At 36.1% G+C, this 17088-nt stretch overlaps 1 protein-coding gene across 1 annotated transcript in view; it reads left to right on the top strand.

Moving 5' to 3' along the window:
* CPS1 (carbamoyl-phosphate synthase 1) overlaps positions 1-17088 on the top strand; it is a 158637-nt gene that overhangs the window by 54032 nt on the left and 87517 nt on the right. Inside the window, exons 17-20 of the mRNA XM_015831044.2 lie at positions 2824-2968; positions 5558-5768; positions 7511-7709; positions 14062-14238. Of these exons, the coding sequence (XP_015686530.2) occupies positions 2824-2968; positions 5558-5768; positions 7511-7709; positions 14062-14238 (732 nt within the window). The remainder of the gene's footprint in view (positions 1-2823; positions 2969-5557; positions 5769-7510; positions 7710-14061; positions 14239-17088) is intronic.

Raw genomic sequence — 17088 nt, 5'->3', positions numbered from 1 at the left:
TATCTCTGAAAAGTGATGGATGGATCCTCAGAACAGATGGGTTATGTGGAAGAATCATTGGTATCTGAAAATATGAACATATTTCAATAATAGATTATGGGAATACTTTCATTCTTTTTTATATAATATTTTTTATTAATTTTCTGTATTTACAATTAATAACTGCTTGGTAAACAATGTGTTGTCTGGGTCCAATTTGCTTAATAATACACATTAAGATCCTAGTCTCTACCCTGTTTTTCCAGCCATTGATAAAACGGAAGATGAACAAGTGAAAGAAACAATGATAATATGAGCAAAAAATGTTTGGCACAATATAGAATTAGAAAAATGGCAAAATCTATGGGAAAGAAACTATAAATCGACAATGGCAACTGCTTATAAAGAAAACTTATATAAAATGTTTTATAGATGGCATCTAACACCTGCAAGGTTAGCAAAAATGTTCAAAAACATGTCTAGTAACTGTTGGAAATGTAAGCAAAAAACCAGCCACATACTATCATATTTGGTGGACATGCCCTAAAGCAAAAAAAAAAAAATTGGACAAAAATACATATTTGGCTAGAAAAGATGTTAAGATAACATGTGGATTTTAAACTGGAATTATTTTTATTATCAGAAAAATATGATAAAGAAAATATATATTTGATGTTGCATGTATTAACAGCAGCAAGAATTGTATTTGCCCAGCACTGGAAAAATGAAGAAATACCATTTGAAGAAGAGATAATCAAGAAAATACTGGACTGTGCAGAAATGGATAGACTGACATTGAAAATTAAAGAAAAAGAAGACTCAAAATATTTTCAAATATAGGATATATTTTATCAATGGCTGGAAATACTTTCATTCTTTGAAGTTCTCATCCTTTATCAGCTTTGGAAATCTTTGCCTTAATAATAAAAAAAATAGCCATAGGGAGGGCCTCTGTCACTGAAAGATGTTGGGATCATAGCCTGCTTCCAAAGGTTAGAGAGATAGGTTAGATAGTGATGGTGAACCTTTTAGAGACCCAGTGCCCAAACTGCAACCCAAAACCCACTTATTTATCACCAGGTGCTGGGTGGGCGTGGCCGTGGTGGTCATGGCAGACTGGGTGGGCGGGGCCATGGTGGCGGGGGCCAGTCCCTCGCCATCTCCGGGGCACAGCATGCGTGCCCACAGAGAGGGCTCTGAGTGCCGCCTCTGGCATGTGTGCCATAAGTCGCCATCACTGACTTAGACAATTTATGGAAACACTGTTGTGTACTCATGATTAATAGAATCATGCAATAAGAGTTATTGAAAGGAGGCAGAATAATATAATTCCCATTTACATTATATACAAAATGACACTATTAAGTTGTAGCCTCTAGAAATTTAGAGTCAGAAAGGAAAGCTTAGCATATCACCATCTGAGTAACTAGAAATCATCCCAAACTAGATTGTTAGTCATCTTATTCTAGTTCAACATGCAAAAGGATGACAGTTGAATTTTTCTTCAGTGCTGGCAAAAGGGTAATGTTTTCACCACAGACTGCTGGCCAGATTGTGATGTGAGGGCTTTGGCTCTCTGCCATCCTATGGTGGCCATCTCATTTTGCCAGATGGTAAGATTATATTTGAATACATTAAGCAGGCCAAATATCTCTGATTAACTGGGGAGAAAACTGATGTTCTTTTCCTGATGTTTGTCTCTTGCATATTTTTAAATATAAAATATACTTTTGAATATAAAATATCCATTCAAACTTCAAGGGGGGTCTCTATTGACAGACCTGTTCCCTCTGTTTTTGTTCATCGAAAAACCATCTAAATAGTGGCTGAATCAGTATCATGAAACACTAGATTTGGAATGTATTTTAACTAAGAAAACTTACTGTGTTCATTAGCTTTATAGGTAGTCCTTGTTCCATGCCCACTCATTCAGTGATCATTCAAAGTTACAATGGCACTGAAAAAGGGCATCCACCGGTACTTCGGAGCACCTATCCACAGCACCCCCCATGCTCCTCGCAGTACCAGCCCACACTCAAAAGTATTGTTTGTGGCATTCTTGCCACCCTGCAGCACCCAGGCACCCACCTATGCTTCAGAGGGCCTGTGCTTAGCATCCCGTCATCCACCTGTAGCTCTCCCTCACCAGCCTGCTTTTCTGAGACTCCCACCTCTTCCCAATTATCAATCCACACATCCTAAGGTTACAGTGGCAGCTAGGATTCCTGTCACTAAATGATGTGGTCATGTGATACTGCGTTTTCTGACTGCATTATTTAGTGGTGGAAATTCTGGTCACCATTGCCACTGTAACCCAAGAATTACCCATACTCCACAAATTTCAGCACAGCTATTTTTCTGTGATATTTTTATCTAAATTAGCAAGAAAAAATGGAATAACTGTTTGTTGAATTATAGGGAGAAGTGCTATTCTCAGTGTACTTTTCTTCCAGGCAAAGAATGCTTAATAAGAGAAAAGTAATCTTTTATGCCTTTCTATACAAACACATATTACAGGTCATGTGAACCATTGTTATGTGCTGAAATTTTAATTGGGAGGAATCAGTGTCCTAATAGAGACCCATATAATCTTTATTCAATCACACTTTAGGAGATCTAAATAAAAAGGGAGCATTTAATATATGATGATAAGCAGATTTTTTGGAAAATTTCACTGAAAGTATTGTGTATTTTTTTATGTAGCCCAGCTGCTCTTGCAAGGCTGCTTTTATTAATAGAAATGGCCCTTTGACAGCAACTATGTTTCAAGAACATTAGGAAATGTTAATTTTTTTAGTACAACTGTACAAACTTTGTGACTTTCTCTTCTCTATAATCATCAAGGCATTTGCAATGACCAATCAAATTCTTGTGGAGAAATCAGTGGTGGGATGGAAGGAAATTGAATATGAAGTTGTGAGAGATGCAGCTGACAATTGTATCACTGTCTGCAATATGGAAAATGTTGATGCAATGGGAGTTCATACAGGTAGGTTTGCTTAGATCATTGTCACATTGTTATTTAAAACTTTGTCACTGGAGTCCCAAGGCTTGGTGCTGAGATCTGTGGGACTATAGTATTGATCCAATATCCCTAGTCCAGTCTTTAACACCAAATGCCCAGAACCATCTCTAACCTCCAGAACCATCTCTGTACAAGGTTTCAGACCTTAGAGATTGCCAGATGGAGATAGGAGATGGTTAGGTAAGGACACAATGAGAAGAATATCGGGTTCAAGAATCAAAAGACGTATCACATTTCTTGTTCTAGAAAACATTGGTCAGCTTGAAAGTGTGTTAATATATATTCCTTCCAAGTGTTCTGAACATATGTTCTTTAAGAAAATAAAAAATCAGTTCAGTTTATTACAGCCCTAAGGTCAGATATAATAAAATATTTAATAGTAGAGCTATTATATAAAACAGTAAGTAAAATAAGATATAAAACAATTAAGAGAATAAAAATAATATAAGAAGTCCAAATTTAATTAATGATATAAACATATTATACAGATGGTAGCAATAAACTAGGTGACTTGTCTCAAAGAAGTAACATTAAGTACAATTTATACTCCTTACCTAGAAATTTCTTCAAGATCGAATAAATGAAGGTCTGATTACATTCTTTGTACGGGGAGCAGCATAATAATATATGGCTTAGAGTTTTTATTGAGCCTTCACTACATGGACATAACCAAAAACTCATAGGAGTACCTTAAAATGTCACAAAAAGGACATTAAAAGATTTCAGAATTATAATGGTAATAAATAGGTGGCTGGAGCAAATCATTTTGAAAGTATGTGATAAATATTCGAGTGCAACACCTTGCTTAAATTTGTTTGAAGATCTACATTCCAAATTCATTGTTTGAGGCTGTTCTAGCATTATCAAAACATAATGAGAATAAACTTTCCACATAAAAGCCCAGTAAATGAATTTTATCTAGGGCTTTTTAAGTCATAATGATTTAAAACAATCTCTAAGTATTAATGGGGCCAAGCCTCTAGAAATTATTAACTTTAGCAAAAGTTAATAAAAAGAAACGATACTCCAGTGTCCAAGGAGATTACACCTGTCTCTATATGTAAGATGGCATTTTGATACTTTTTTGGAACCATCAATATGGCTCCAATAAATTTATTTTGAATAGTTTCATGTATGTTAAGCTTTGCAGAAGAGCAAATTTGGGAGCCATAAAGAAGGTGAGAGACTACCTTAGCTTGAAAAAACTTGCAAAGTGCAGGGATGTAATGGGCTCCTTTTGAATGATAAAATCTTATAATCGTACAGAGGTATGCTCTATGAAACTTGCCCAGGAAAAAGAAAAATAATAGCTAGAGAAGCATGGAATTGCACTCCAAGATATTTATAGATATACACCTGACCAGATGTACACCTGGTCAGTTTAAATCCCATTTATTTGCCATTTGTGGGCAAACACTAAAACTTTGATTTTCTGATGGTTTATTGATATGTTTCAAATATTTGGGTGAGTTGTATGAAGTACCATTGCAAATTGCAAATTGCATTGCACTAGTTGAGTTGACATAGCAATCATATGAGATATCCTCACATCATGAAGTAACATGGTCAATTAAAAGTTGATATTTGAATCTGACATACTGAATATGTGCCATGTGTGATCAAAAAAGAATTGGGACTTGAATCTCATTTATATTGATATGGAAGGAAGATTGACAAGTTCAGTAGGATTAGTTTTCTACGCAATGCCCATAGGATTTGTAGCCAGGTTGGAGACTTCATTGTGTTGGACAAGTTAGGTTGTTGCCTTCCTAAATATCTGCAATTGTTGTACACCTTGAGATTTCTAATTAAGGAGATTCTACAAAATCACAGATACTCCATTTCAGAGTAGAGCAGATCCTCTATTTAGGATGGTACATAGTTTAATGATCTGCAAAGCATTCTAAAAATATGCTTTGCAAGGCATGGAACATGTAACAAAACATTAATCTTTGAACCATTAACACAGCCATGTTTGCAAGCTTGACTTTGTTTTGCTTGAGATACATAAATGAAAAAGCTGCTTTAACTATTACAAAAAAGTCTTTTTAATGCACTCCCATATTTCATGAATCACTTCTCAAATACTTGGCACAATTCTAGTATGCATCAATAGCTTAAAGTAACCTTGAACAGGTTTGAAATTGTAAGGAATAACTCATTCATCTGAGTTATTGCAACAGGTTGAATACATATATACAGTAGAATGCAGCTGTTTATTACAGATCCAGGTTTATCAAAACTGTAGAATTCAAGATACACAGGAAAAAAATTGTTAAGAGTTGGTCAGTGTGTTAGCATCTTTCTACTTAATATTATCTTATAACGCATGTGTGAATGCATGCACGCATGTTATTTGTACGTTGTCTACTTCCAAAGGTTCATTTTAAAATTTATTTTAAATTGTATCAAATAAATAAATTTGCCTCCAGTACTAAGCACATTTTAGTTCCATGCATCTATTTGATAGCTTAAAATACGTCTCTAGCTTTAATACAGACTAAACATTGCATGGTTAGACTAAATCATGATAACTGCTTTTTCTTCAATTAGGAGATTCTGTTGTGGTGGCTCCCAGCCAGACCCTTTCAAATGAAGAGTTGCAGATGCTACGGAAATCAACGATCAACGTTGTCCGCCACTTGAACATTGTGGGGGAGTGTAATATCCAGTATGCCTTAAATCCCACCTCTCTAGAGTACTGCATCATTGAAGTTAACGCTCGACTTTCTAGAAGCTCTGCCTTGGCATCAAAGGCCACAGGGTAAGATTGGAAACAATAATGGGTGGACAGCTATGTAAAGGAAGCATTTGGGATTTTTAAAAAAAAGTCTTTGGAAATGTTTGAATATGTAGCCAAACATACAGTAGTTTCAGTTAAATTCATGAATGCCTTCCTCATATATTTAATAAATTTCCAATTATGTTATGTTAAAATTAATAGTTAAGTGTTTGGAGATACTTCCCAGGGCTGCATGTAGCCCTCACCCTCAGGCTGGACACTCTTGTTAGAGCTGCTTGATTATCAGTACTGTATGTCATGCATATTGGCTTTGCTGTCTTTCCTTCAAGAATTCCTTTCTTGTCTGAGTGAAAAATTAAATTTGATAGTTGTACAAAGTATGCTGTAACCTTAGGGGTTTTTTCTTCTTCTTTTCCTCATGAGTGGAAATGCTGAACACAGCTCAAGCAGACCTTACCAGACATTCCCCAAGTCTTCCAGAAATCATGGGCAAGCCAAATAAACTCTGAAGCCTTGAAGAAAAATATTGACCAAAATAAAGTTCTGTCTGTCTTGAAGAAAAATAAGTTATGTGGTCTCTATTGGACCAAATTGGACCAAACCTGAGCAGTTATACAGCTGCCGTAGTGTTGAACTGGATCAGTGTTTTTCAACCTCAGGAACTTTGTAAGATGTGTGTACTCCAAGTCCCAGAATTCCAGCAGGCTGGTTGGGGGAATGCTAGCTGGGGAATTCTGGGAGTTGAAGTTCACACATCTTACAAAGCTGCTGAGGCTGAGAAACACTGAATTAGATGATCCTTGTGATATTTTCCAACTCTACAATTCTGTGATATGCAAAAGCTTTTGATATATTCTCTGTCTTTCCCCCCCAATAGCCTCTATTGTTTTGATTATTTCTGTGTAAATGCACATAGAATACTTTTACTATGAATATGGTTTTTCAAGCATTATTCAACCATGGTTTTATTTACTGTAGTCAAGGTCAAATGAATACTGTTTACTATAATATTTGCAGTAGCCTAGACAGTAACTATAAGAAATACACATTATATAGTATGTCCTTCAAACATACTGAAGGAATATGGGCAAAAGAAGCTACCACCACTAATCTGTTATGAGCTGGGCACAATGTTTAATATTTATTAAATGAACTGCATTTCCAAGCATTGAACAATAAACTGAAATATAGCGTCACTTAAATAAACAATTCTTTAAGTGTTCTATCACTGGAAGTTTTCTATTAATGTTTGGATGGTCTGAAGACCCCTGATTTGGGCACAAATTTAGACTAGAAGATCTCCAATAGAGGTGGTCCTTGACCATTCCTTTAGTAACCATTCAATGTTACAACGGTATTGAGAAAAGTGACTTATGACAGTTTTTCACACTTACAACTACTGCAGCATTCCCATGGTCACGTGATCAACATTCAGGCACTTGGCAACTGATTCATATTTATGACGGTTGCAGTGTCCCAGGATCATGTGATCACCTTTTGCGATCTTCTGACAAGCAAAGTCAATGGGGAAGCCAGTTTTGTTTTACAATTGTGTTACTAACTTAACAACTGCAGTAATTCACTTAACAACTGTGGCAATAAAGGTCCTAAAATGGGGCAAAACTCACTTAACAACTGTCTCACTTAGCTGTCTCATTTTGGGCTCAATTATGGTCATATGTTGAGGATTACCTGAATACTTTCCAACCATCCAATGATTCTATGATTACCTGTAAAAATATTTTTTTTGTTCTTGATGTCAGGTATCCTTTGGCATTTATAGCTGCCAAAATAGCCCTTGGGATCCCACTACCAGAAATTGAGAATGTAGTATCTGGAAAGACCACTGCCTGTTTTGAACCAAGCTTGGATTATATAGTAACCAAGATACCACGCTGGGACCTTGATCGTTTTCCAGGTGCATCCAACAAGATTGGGAGCTCAATGAAGAGTGTGGGTGAGGTGAGTTCAAGGTTTCCCCCATTTTCTGAAGAAATAATATTCTTTTCAAAATACTATTGAGATCATTTGGCAATGTTGATGATGATGTTGGAAATGGAGAGAGGTAAAAGGATGTGGTAGTTCAGAATGTTTCTCAGACATAGACTTACTCTAAGGTTACTAGTTGTGTAACTCATGGCAGAGGTAAGACGAATCAGAACTCTTATTTGATTTATAGTTCTGCCCATTAACCATTGCACTTTACATTCATAACCACACAATAAATTCTCTCTACCAGCAATAAATAATCTGTTTCAGGCTCAGGATTGCTCTTGGTGAACTCCTAGCTTGGAAATGGTGTATGTATGTGTGTGTGTATTCCAACAAGTGGGTGAGGCAAAAAAAAAAGTATTTAAATACAATTGTATGACTATCCACATATTGAATTATTTCCCCTTTGTCTAGATTACCATTTGATGATTTTTTTGGAGGCATTCTAGATCCATGGCTAGGGAGTTGGAAGCTATATGAGGGAATACCACCCTCAAAAGATGTTTTAGACTATAATTACCATCAGTCAAATTGGTGGCAACCAGTGCTTTTTTGTAAGAAAAAAGGTGCCAGAACATAGTAAATTTTACACTAAAAATTAAAAAAAAGATTTTCAGTTTACCAACGATTTTTTAAAATAAAGAAATTATTTACCTTTCGCACGTAGTCAATCACTGTACACACACCCACACATGTCAGTTGTGTAATGAAACATAACGGTTGCCACCCGCAGTAAACACTCAGTGCGCAACCACATGACCAATCACAAGCCGAGCAATACCGCAAGCCAAGCAGCAGCATCACAATCAGTGCAGATGAAGTACGCATGCATTGGACTCGACACACAAGCAGCCCACATGCACTGTTTTAATGATTTTGCTGCCAACCTGCTATACTCAACAGGGTGATTCAAATCCATGTGGACCAAACATCAAATTTTCAAAAGTTACTTTTAAAACTTTGAAAATCCATCGAAAAAAAGGTGCCTGAACTCCGTTCCGATGCGTTCTATGACAAAAAAAGCACTGGCGGCAACCATTGTTCAAACTGGCTGGGATTTGTAAGAGTTATAATCTGAAATCTCTGAAGATCTTCTATGTGAAGATAATCTATGTTATATGCCCATGCTTTAAATAATTATAGCTTTCTCCTTCCAGAATCTTCCACATAAATTTTGTGAGATAACAAGGATACTTCTTACCTGATTTCTCTCACAAAATTATCAGGGTTCCTGGGAATAGAGAATTACTTTCAAAGTCAAAGTTTGTGATGTAAAAAGTAGGGAAGAAAAACATTAGAATGCCACCCATTATAATTTTATAGTGCTCTCAAGGACAACTTGAGGAAAGCTGACTTAAACTTCATATGGTAGAAATTCTCTTTATTAGTTATGCCAGAAATAGTGGAAGGATGTCATCGCTCTTTGTGCAAATATCTCTAAAATTCCAGGTTCTCATATTCACTGGTAAAATGGAACAGTTAAAGCCTATTTGTTTGTTGAAGCTCATGATAGGAAAAGCTGGTTAATGAAAAGTCAAGCAGTTTAGTCTGAGGACGAAATTATCACTGATTGCTTCATACATGATACAGAGCATGGTCCTTCCTTGTATATACATCCATTGCCTTTTTCTTCCTCCCAGAGTGGGTGCCTTTGCTGACTAGTTGTCATAGGTTATCTATTTGCTTTTAAGAGCTAGAAATGACACTATCTACTTTTGCAGTTATTTTTCTGTTAATTTTGGAATGAATTATTTTAAACAGTTCTTACTATGAACATTGTGGTTGACTATTAATTCATTTTATGACAAATTAATGTGGTGAGTCATTTTGAGATAAGAAAGGTGACATGAAAGCATAAAGATAAATAGGGGCTCGTGCATATGGTAATTTTTATTTAATAGCAGTCCATCAAATACATGAATATTTAACAATGAGGACAACAGAGTTCCTTGTTGCTTTCATAGATGAGTAATAGGTTCATGAAATAACTTAGAATATGGTTGATCTTTTGATAAATTTTTGAATTTTGTGTTATTTGAACTATTTCCAAATTGTTGGGAATTTCAGCCTTCCTTAGAAATGCCTCTTAATTTCTGTACCTTTTAATAAAAGTGTAATTGCACATCACTGCACTTCATTCTTGAAGTAAGCAATGGCTTTGATTCTTTCTGTTCTTTTTTTAAATTACCTGTTACTGCCTTTATTTTTCAATGAGAACATTATCATTCATTCTATATTTCTATAGCCAAAAATTATGACAAGAAAAATACATTTTATTTTGGGAGATGTACCATCCTTACAGGGAATATTCATTGAATCTCTTTTCTGAATTTTGCAAATCAAAAATGGGAAGGATAATTCTGTCATGGACACTTGTTTAGGATTAGATTTTGCCCATTTTCAGCCAAAGACCAAGTGTTTATTCTGAACATACTTGCTCTTAACAAAACAGATAAGGTTCTTTGCTGTCCCTACTATTCCTTCTACTTCCACATCCATCCATAGGCATCTGTTCCTAACCACAATGACATTAAAATAATGAAAAAAGTATTGTGGATCACAGCACAATGCAACATTATGACACGTTTCATCCCTTGCTCCCTGCCGCCATAGACATTGATGTATCTATTTTAGAATTATTAAAATATGCAAACAAAAAACTTGGACCAAACCTTATCATGCTATTGGAGCTGTAGCTTGGTTATTGTTTTTCAAGTTATGATAGTCACAAAAATCTTTAGTTAATTTCCTTTAATATTAGGAAGTATTTGAGAGGACAACTTTCTATTTGTTGGCAAGCTATGATGATTTTAGCAAACCTATATGTGGTATGAAATATGCTTAATATTTTCTCTTTTTATATAGTTGCCATGTCTCGAATGATATAGGGTCTCCTTCTTGAGCAGGGAGTTGGATTAGAGGAACTTCAGTGTCCCTTCCAACTCTGTATGGAGAAGGAATACTTTGAATAATAATAACTAAACTGAATATCAAAATTCAACATTTTCACTTGTCAGCAATTGTTTTTACTTCCACTTCTATTTTTTCTTCTAATAAAACATTATATTAAAGATAGTAGAAAGAGCATGACATTTAAAATTGTAATTTAGGACTCTCTAGAGTAGTATTGACACATTTATCTATAGGTTTCAAGAAGAATGGAATGTGACATAATGGGTAAATCATGCAGTTAATTAACTAATTATCCAACAGTTTTGCAAAATATAATAATTAATAACACATTTGCTTGTTGTCAGACTTTTTTCTTAATGGTTTTAAAACATATTCTTTAGCTGTGCTATTTTGACATTCAAGGCTTTCTTAGAGCATTAAGTATTTTTTAAAAAATCTTCTTTCCCTTCTACCTTCATAGAAAAAAGTAAATTTTACACAACTCTGTTATGGAAGGCCTTATTGAGTTTAATAATATAATATCTGAACATATGTCTTACAAAACAGTGTATGAAAAACTTGTTAATAACGTATAAATGGGTGCTTTGCCTCATTGAAACAGCCCTTTGATGTAAAATGTTGTGTTTCCAATTGCCAGAGCACAATTGGGTTGCTTTAATCTGTAATAGGGGCTACTGTGACCCTGAATACAGTCCATATTACCAAACTGAAGCAGGTGATCCAGGCAGATAAATCTCACCTCCAAACATTGCTGTGCTGAGGCAGAACCAATGGCTTTCAGGAGCCAAGATGCCTAATTGAGGCAGACCTTCATTAGTCAGCAGTCATATTCTATCTTTCTTTTACTTTGAGTTCAAAACAGTTCACAGTGTACAAAATACTATTTCAAGCAAAAGTGTAAAAACAGTGTCCACTGAATTCATCAAGATTGCTCCATAGCTCAGGTTGCCAATCCTGGAGGACAAAATTCTGACACCTATTTATATCAGGTGCAGAACCTGGGAGAAACCTTTATTTCCAAATATGTTTTTTTCTGTTTTGGCAGCTTTTAAAATAAAGTGATTTTCTTTACAGTGGATATATCTAGGAAGTTTCACTCTCCTGGATTCAGAGCTGGAGATTGTTTTTTCTTATTGTATTACCAAATTCTATTATAGTATATGGAAATATGACTGAAATTTTGCTTCCATATTTGTGACATTTTGTTGTATCTATAGTTCAGATTTCTTCTAATCTGGGTCATAGGTACATTCTTCTTTGGAGAAGGGTGAAGGCCGAAACAATAATTGAAGTTCCATTGTGGATTAATTTCACATTTATAATCAGTGGGCTATTAGCTACACAGTTAAGAATACTTTCCTATCTTTTCCTGACTCTGAAAAAGTGATGTAATTTTCTTTTGGAAATTTCAGAGCTAAAACATTTTCAGACTTTGAAGTGTTGTCATTCAGTTCTATGCTAGATCAAGTAAAACCCAGTCTATTCATGAAATATTATCATTGAAAAAATGTGTAGTATAATTACTTTCTTCCAGCATTGTCTGTCTTTGGCTTTTCTTGTGACTAAATGGAAGACAGGAACGGAGGACAATATATTTAAATTTTAATGACCCTAGTATTGCTTCTACTTGGAGTGATAATATTGGTGGCAGTACATTCTGACATAATTCACACATTGCATTAAGCCATAGTTTGACTTCCAAACTATGGTTTTTAGCTAGTTTTATTNCATGAATCCATGGCTTATTTAACAAAGTTTGCTTAAAAATTCGAGAGTGATGTATGAACCCAGCCACTATGTGAAGTCAGCTGCTGTGTGACATGGCTGTGTGGAAGTTACTGTACATTATTAATGCAACTATTGTGTGTGTGGGCTGCTGTTAACTCTTGAATTTAGCTAGGCTGTTGAGGATTACAGTATGACAAGGATTACAGTATGAATCAATTGCCTATTTGCACAACTCATTTACCTGGATGGGGGAATTTTGAGTTTTATGAAGACCCTAATCCAGGAATTTAACCATAGAAATCTGTCAGATTTTGGTTAACTCTCTCCAACCCATTGTGTTGTGCATAGTATTTACTGAAAGGTTAAAAGTTTCTTCCTTGTTCTGAGAAAGGAGAGAACCAAAGACCTAAGGGAAGTGGTACCTTTGCCTCTGCTTCCTTTCTAATATTTGCCTTGTGCACTATCAGGGGAAATTAATAAACAAAACAAAACAGAAAGGGGCGAGATCAGTCTGCCGTGGTTCCAATCATAATTATGGCACTGCAGTGTTTAATTTTAATATATTAATTTTGGTTTCATGTTTTAAATAAAAAAAATATAAGCCTCCTTTGCAACTTAGAAGATGTAAAAACAATTCATGCTTATCTGTGTCAGTCATCCTGGATCAACTAAGCATGGGTGAACTTCATTTGGAGTGCAATGTTCCTTTCCCTTCCTTCCCTATTTTTAAAAATAGGGCTGAATTTTATCAGAAAAACTGAGGAAAAAAAATATTAACAATGTCCTTCTCAACAAATGTAAGAAACTGAATTTAGTTTGCTCTGTCAGGCTTTCTATAGTTTCACCATAGGATTTGAAAAAGCATTTCCTCATTAGCGTTTATGATAGATTGATTTATTTCAATATTAAAAGGTATATTTTATTGTTGTAGTATTGGTACTAATAAAGTGATGATGATGATGATGATGATGATGATGATGATGATGATGATGATGATGATGGTTTGGATCTTGGATACAGCCAAGAAATGAAGCAGGATAGAGGAGGGAGCAAAGTTGTGTTTGTTTTCTATCTGAAAGCATTCAAAAGCCCTTCCTGAGCTGGCTTTTGCTCCCCTGCTCTTTGGAGGGAAATTGTGAAATGCTTGAATGTAACCTTGGTTTGAATTCTCCAGTAAATTAATTAGGGCAGTGGGTGGTTAGCAGAGCATGTTTGAATAAATACAACCAAGTCTATTAACAGAAATTAGAGGTTAATGCTTCAGGTCCAAAAAGATAAGCAAAGTTTACTAAGAATAAAGTTTCCCAAGAAAGCCTGCATCAAATTTATTCATGGGGGGGGAGAGGGAAAGATGGAAAAAAGGAAATAAGAAACTCTGTTCTTGTAGGAAAAAAAACTCCTGAAAGTGTTTCCCTTAGGAGAAGGAAAGCAGACATTTGTATGCTATTTCTATTCCTAATATCCTAGGTGGTTTTAGGTGCAGTGTCAAAGCTGTTAAACTCTATCTCCAAAATTTTGTATTCTTTCTTCAGCACATGAGTTTTTGCCTAGAAGTCACTCTGCCTCATGCTGCATCTCCTAATTTATTCTTAAGGTGGCAACTTGAGTTTTTTTTCTTGAGAAATCTGAAATCGAAGTGTACATTCTGTGCATCACAGTGTAAACATTTTCTTTATTCCAGGTTATGGCTATTGGACGCACCTTTGAAGAGAGCTTCCAGAAGGCTTTAAGAATGTGCCACCCATCCATTGATGGCTTCACATCATGCTTGCCAATGAATAAAGACTGGCCTGCTGAGGTGGATCTCAGAAGTGAACTATCTGATGCCTCCAGTACACGAATGTATGCAGTGGCCAAGGTACTGTGAGAAGCAGTTGTATTTTCATCTTGCCTCTAGCTAATAGATGAAGCATTATTTTCCAGGTAGCAGCAAGATAAAAGATCAGCACTTTCCATGTTTTTTCTTAAACCAAGGTAATGGAATATTCAGTTAGAACATTTTCAGTGTGGCAGAATTCTTGTTTTAATGGAGCAAACTATTCTGCCAAAGCAAGACTTTTGTTGAAATTATCTCATGGTATCAAAGTCTCCAGCATTTGCAAGTATTTTTTTTCTCCTGATGATCAAGAAGACCATAGGTAGTCTGGGTGGCAGCCTTTACATTAAATCCTTAATAATTAAGAAGCAGGAAGAACAAGCCTGTTGTTAATTTTCTTTCTCTGAAATAGACTACTTTTCCAATTCCCCTAAGCCATTATACAGTCTGTTTATAGCATTAGCCTAAGAAGAATAGACACTGATTCTTCCAGAATATGGAATTATTCAAATATGTATTATATTCTTTTCTGTTTTGACATTTCAGCTTTCTTTACTTGTTAAAATTCATCTAGACGGCTGGAACTTGCTGGTCAGAAATCTTTAACAATTGTTATGACACTTAAAGAATGAATTATTTATTCCTCTTGGTGCAATGCCACATTAAGTCCGTTTGCTAGACTTGTCAAAAATCTTTTAACTCACTTTTCTCAAAATCCAACATTTGGAGATGGAGAAGGAATTTTGACTCTGTGCTTTGAAAAAATGTAGTTACAAACTTTGTACTGTGATATTACTTTCCTATTTTTAAAAAAATGCAAAATAGATATAGGACTAAATAATTGCAGAGTCACATCCAAATTACACGATTCATTACTACATGCTATGTATTTGAAGATGCTGATTGTTTGTTAAGCTGACAACACTAATGCTGCAGGACTTAGATGTTAATTAGATTTCTGGTGTATACAACTTCAAGATTGATGGAGAGATTTATATGAATGGATGCTCAAATCCTTGCATATAGAAAACTAGTGTGCTGTGAAGAAAATTAGCTGGTACTTATTCTTTAGTGGGCATATAGCCTGAATAATTAAGTCATACTTCTGTATAGGTTTTAATAGGCAACTATTTGTGCCTCAGCTGGCCCAAGGTCCTTTTTTCCTGGAAAATATTGTTTATATATTTGTTGGTATCTTAAACTTTAATTCAAAAATGTATAAGTAAGCAACTTTGTAGAATTTAAGTAGCTGCTGTTATTCTTTTCCTTTGGTTCCTTTTTTAATTCGGCTAATGATATATGGATGCATGTATTTTCTCAGTTGAAAGGAACCAATTGCTTCACTGGACATACAAGATTTCATGAGAAAGAAGAGTCTGATGTCAATAGTTTGTTTACATGCTTGAATGATCAGGAAGAATGCTGTAGTGCCTATCAGATAGTAATGTTTCAGTAGAGTCTTCTTGAAAATATAGTATCATGATCGTCACCTTTGCTTCTCTCAAGGAATATTTCCTACCTTGACAAATATGCCAATATATTGAATCATCATCACAGAATCATGCCACATGAGTGCAGCTGGGCCATAATCAGATCTGTTGGCTCTCAGTGTTGCTAAAACACATCTTTTGGTTTCCAGAAGTTGCACTTCATATAGGATTCTTGGAAATAGTGAGCAAGCTGTCCAACAAAGTTGGTCTTTTCCAATTGATTTTTTTAGAAGGAACCACTGGGCTCCCTAGAACTTAATTTGAAAGCTATAGGCAGTGTGTACTTGAAGATCAGTTTCGTGGAAAGAATCTAATTCTAATGAGATTTAAACTAGTTTGAACTGAATTTTCATGCCCATTCAGTTGAGATGGGGAACTTTCCATTGTAAGGTTATATAAGGTTGACAGTGTTTCTCTACTTTTCAGCCCGATCCATGACAATAATCATAAGTTGGATTGTTTTTTATAAAGCTGATTCTTAAGGCTTCATGGAACCTACAAATCTTCAAACTAAGGCACAGGAAGACAATTCAACACTTTGTTTCAAAAAGAATATGCAGTCTTTGAACCTTACATGATTCCAGCTAAAGCTTAAAAATAATAATATAATATTATTAAGTGAAAGTATGCCAGACTGCAATTATAGTATATAGGTCAGCTTGTATAGATTTAAACTTTGAAATGAGTTTTTGAACAGAAATGAAACTTTTGAACACAATTTATAACATCTGGAATTAGAATAAAGAGTATACAATTTTAAAGGAAAGTAGGCCCGGTGAGAGAGGGAGGATGCGGCCCGGCAGCCTGGACCCGGCCCTGAATCTGGCCCGGTGAAAGAACTGCTCCGGTGGACCCGGTGAGGGTGGAGGCTGTGGTTTTGACCATCAAAGGGACTTGTTTCCCCCCCCGTGTATTTTCTGTTGTGGGACTTGTGTCCATGTTTAGAGCCTACTCCAGGGCGGAACTGCTGGCCCTGCGCGATTCCTCCCTCGCGCAGGTATGGCCCAGTATAACCTCGAGGGCCATCCTCAATGACGGGGTATGGAGCCCCCAGAGGTGCGTAGAAAAGGGAGATCGGAAGAGGAGGAAGTTGAGAGCTTTCCTAGCGGGTTGTTGTAATAAATTTTTAGGGGGTAGGGGGAGGGCCGGGGGGGCACGGGGGATGCCTCCCTGGGGCCAAGGCCGGGCCTGTCCGAGGAACGTGGCGTCGGAGGGGTGGGGGAGGTGGTTGGGGGATTAAGAGAGGGTGGTACGATCAGCACGGTCAGTGGGAGGGGCAGATATGGCGGGAGCAGAGGACCATATCGGGTTTGGGGAGCACACACACGCTGTTTACAAGCTTGTAGGTGCTCCGGTCCTCAGGGCTCCACTCGGTCTCCAGGGAGCTTAGATCCTCGGGCCC

Source organism: Protobothrops mucrosquamatus, unplaced genomic scaffold, assembly GCF_001527695.2.
Source record: "Protobothrops mucrosquamatus isolate PMUCROS unplaced genomic scaffold, P.Mucros_1.0 scaffold_253, whole genome shotgun sequence".
NCBI lineage: Eukaryota > Metazoa > Chordata > Lepidosauria > Squamata > Viperidae > Protobothrops > Protobothrops mucrosquamatus.
The sequence above is the reverse complement of the archived record's forward strand: the minus strand, read 5'-3'. Positions and strand labels throughout refer to the sequence as shown.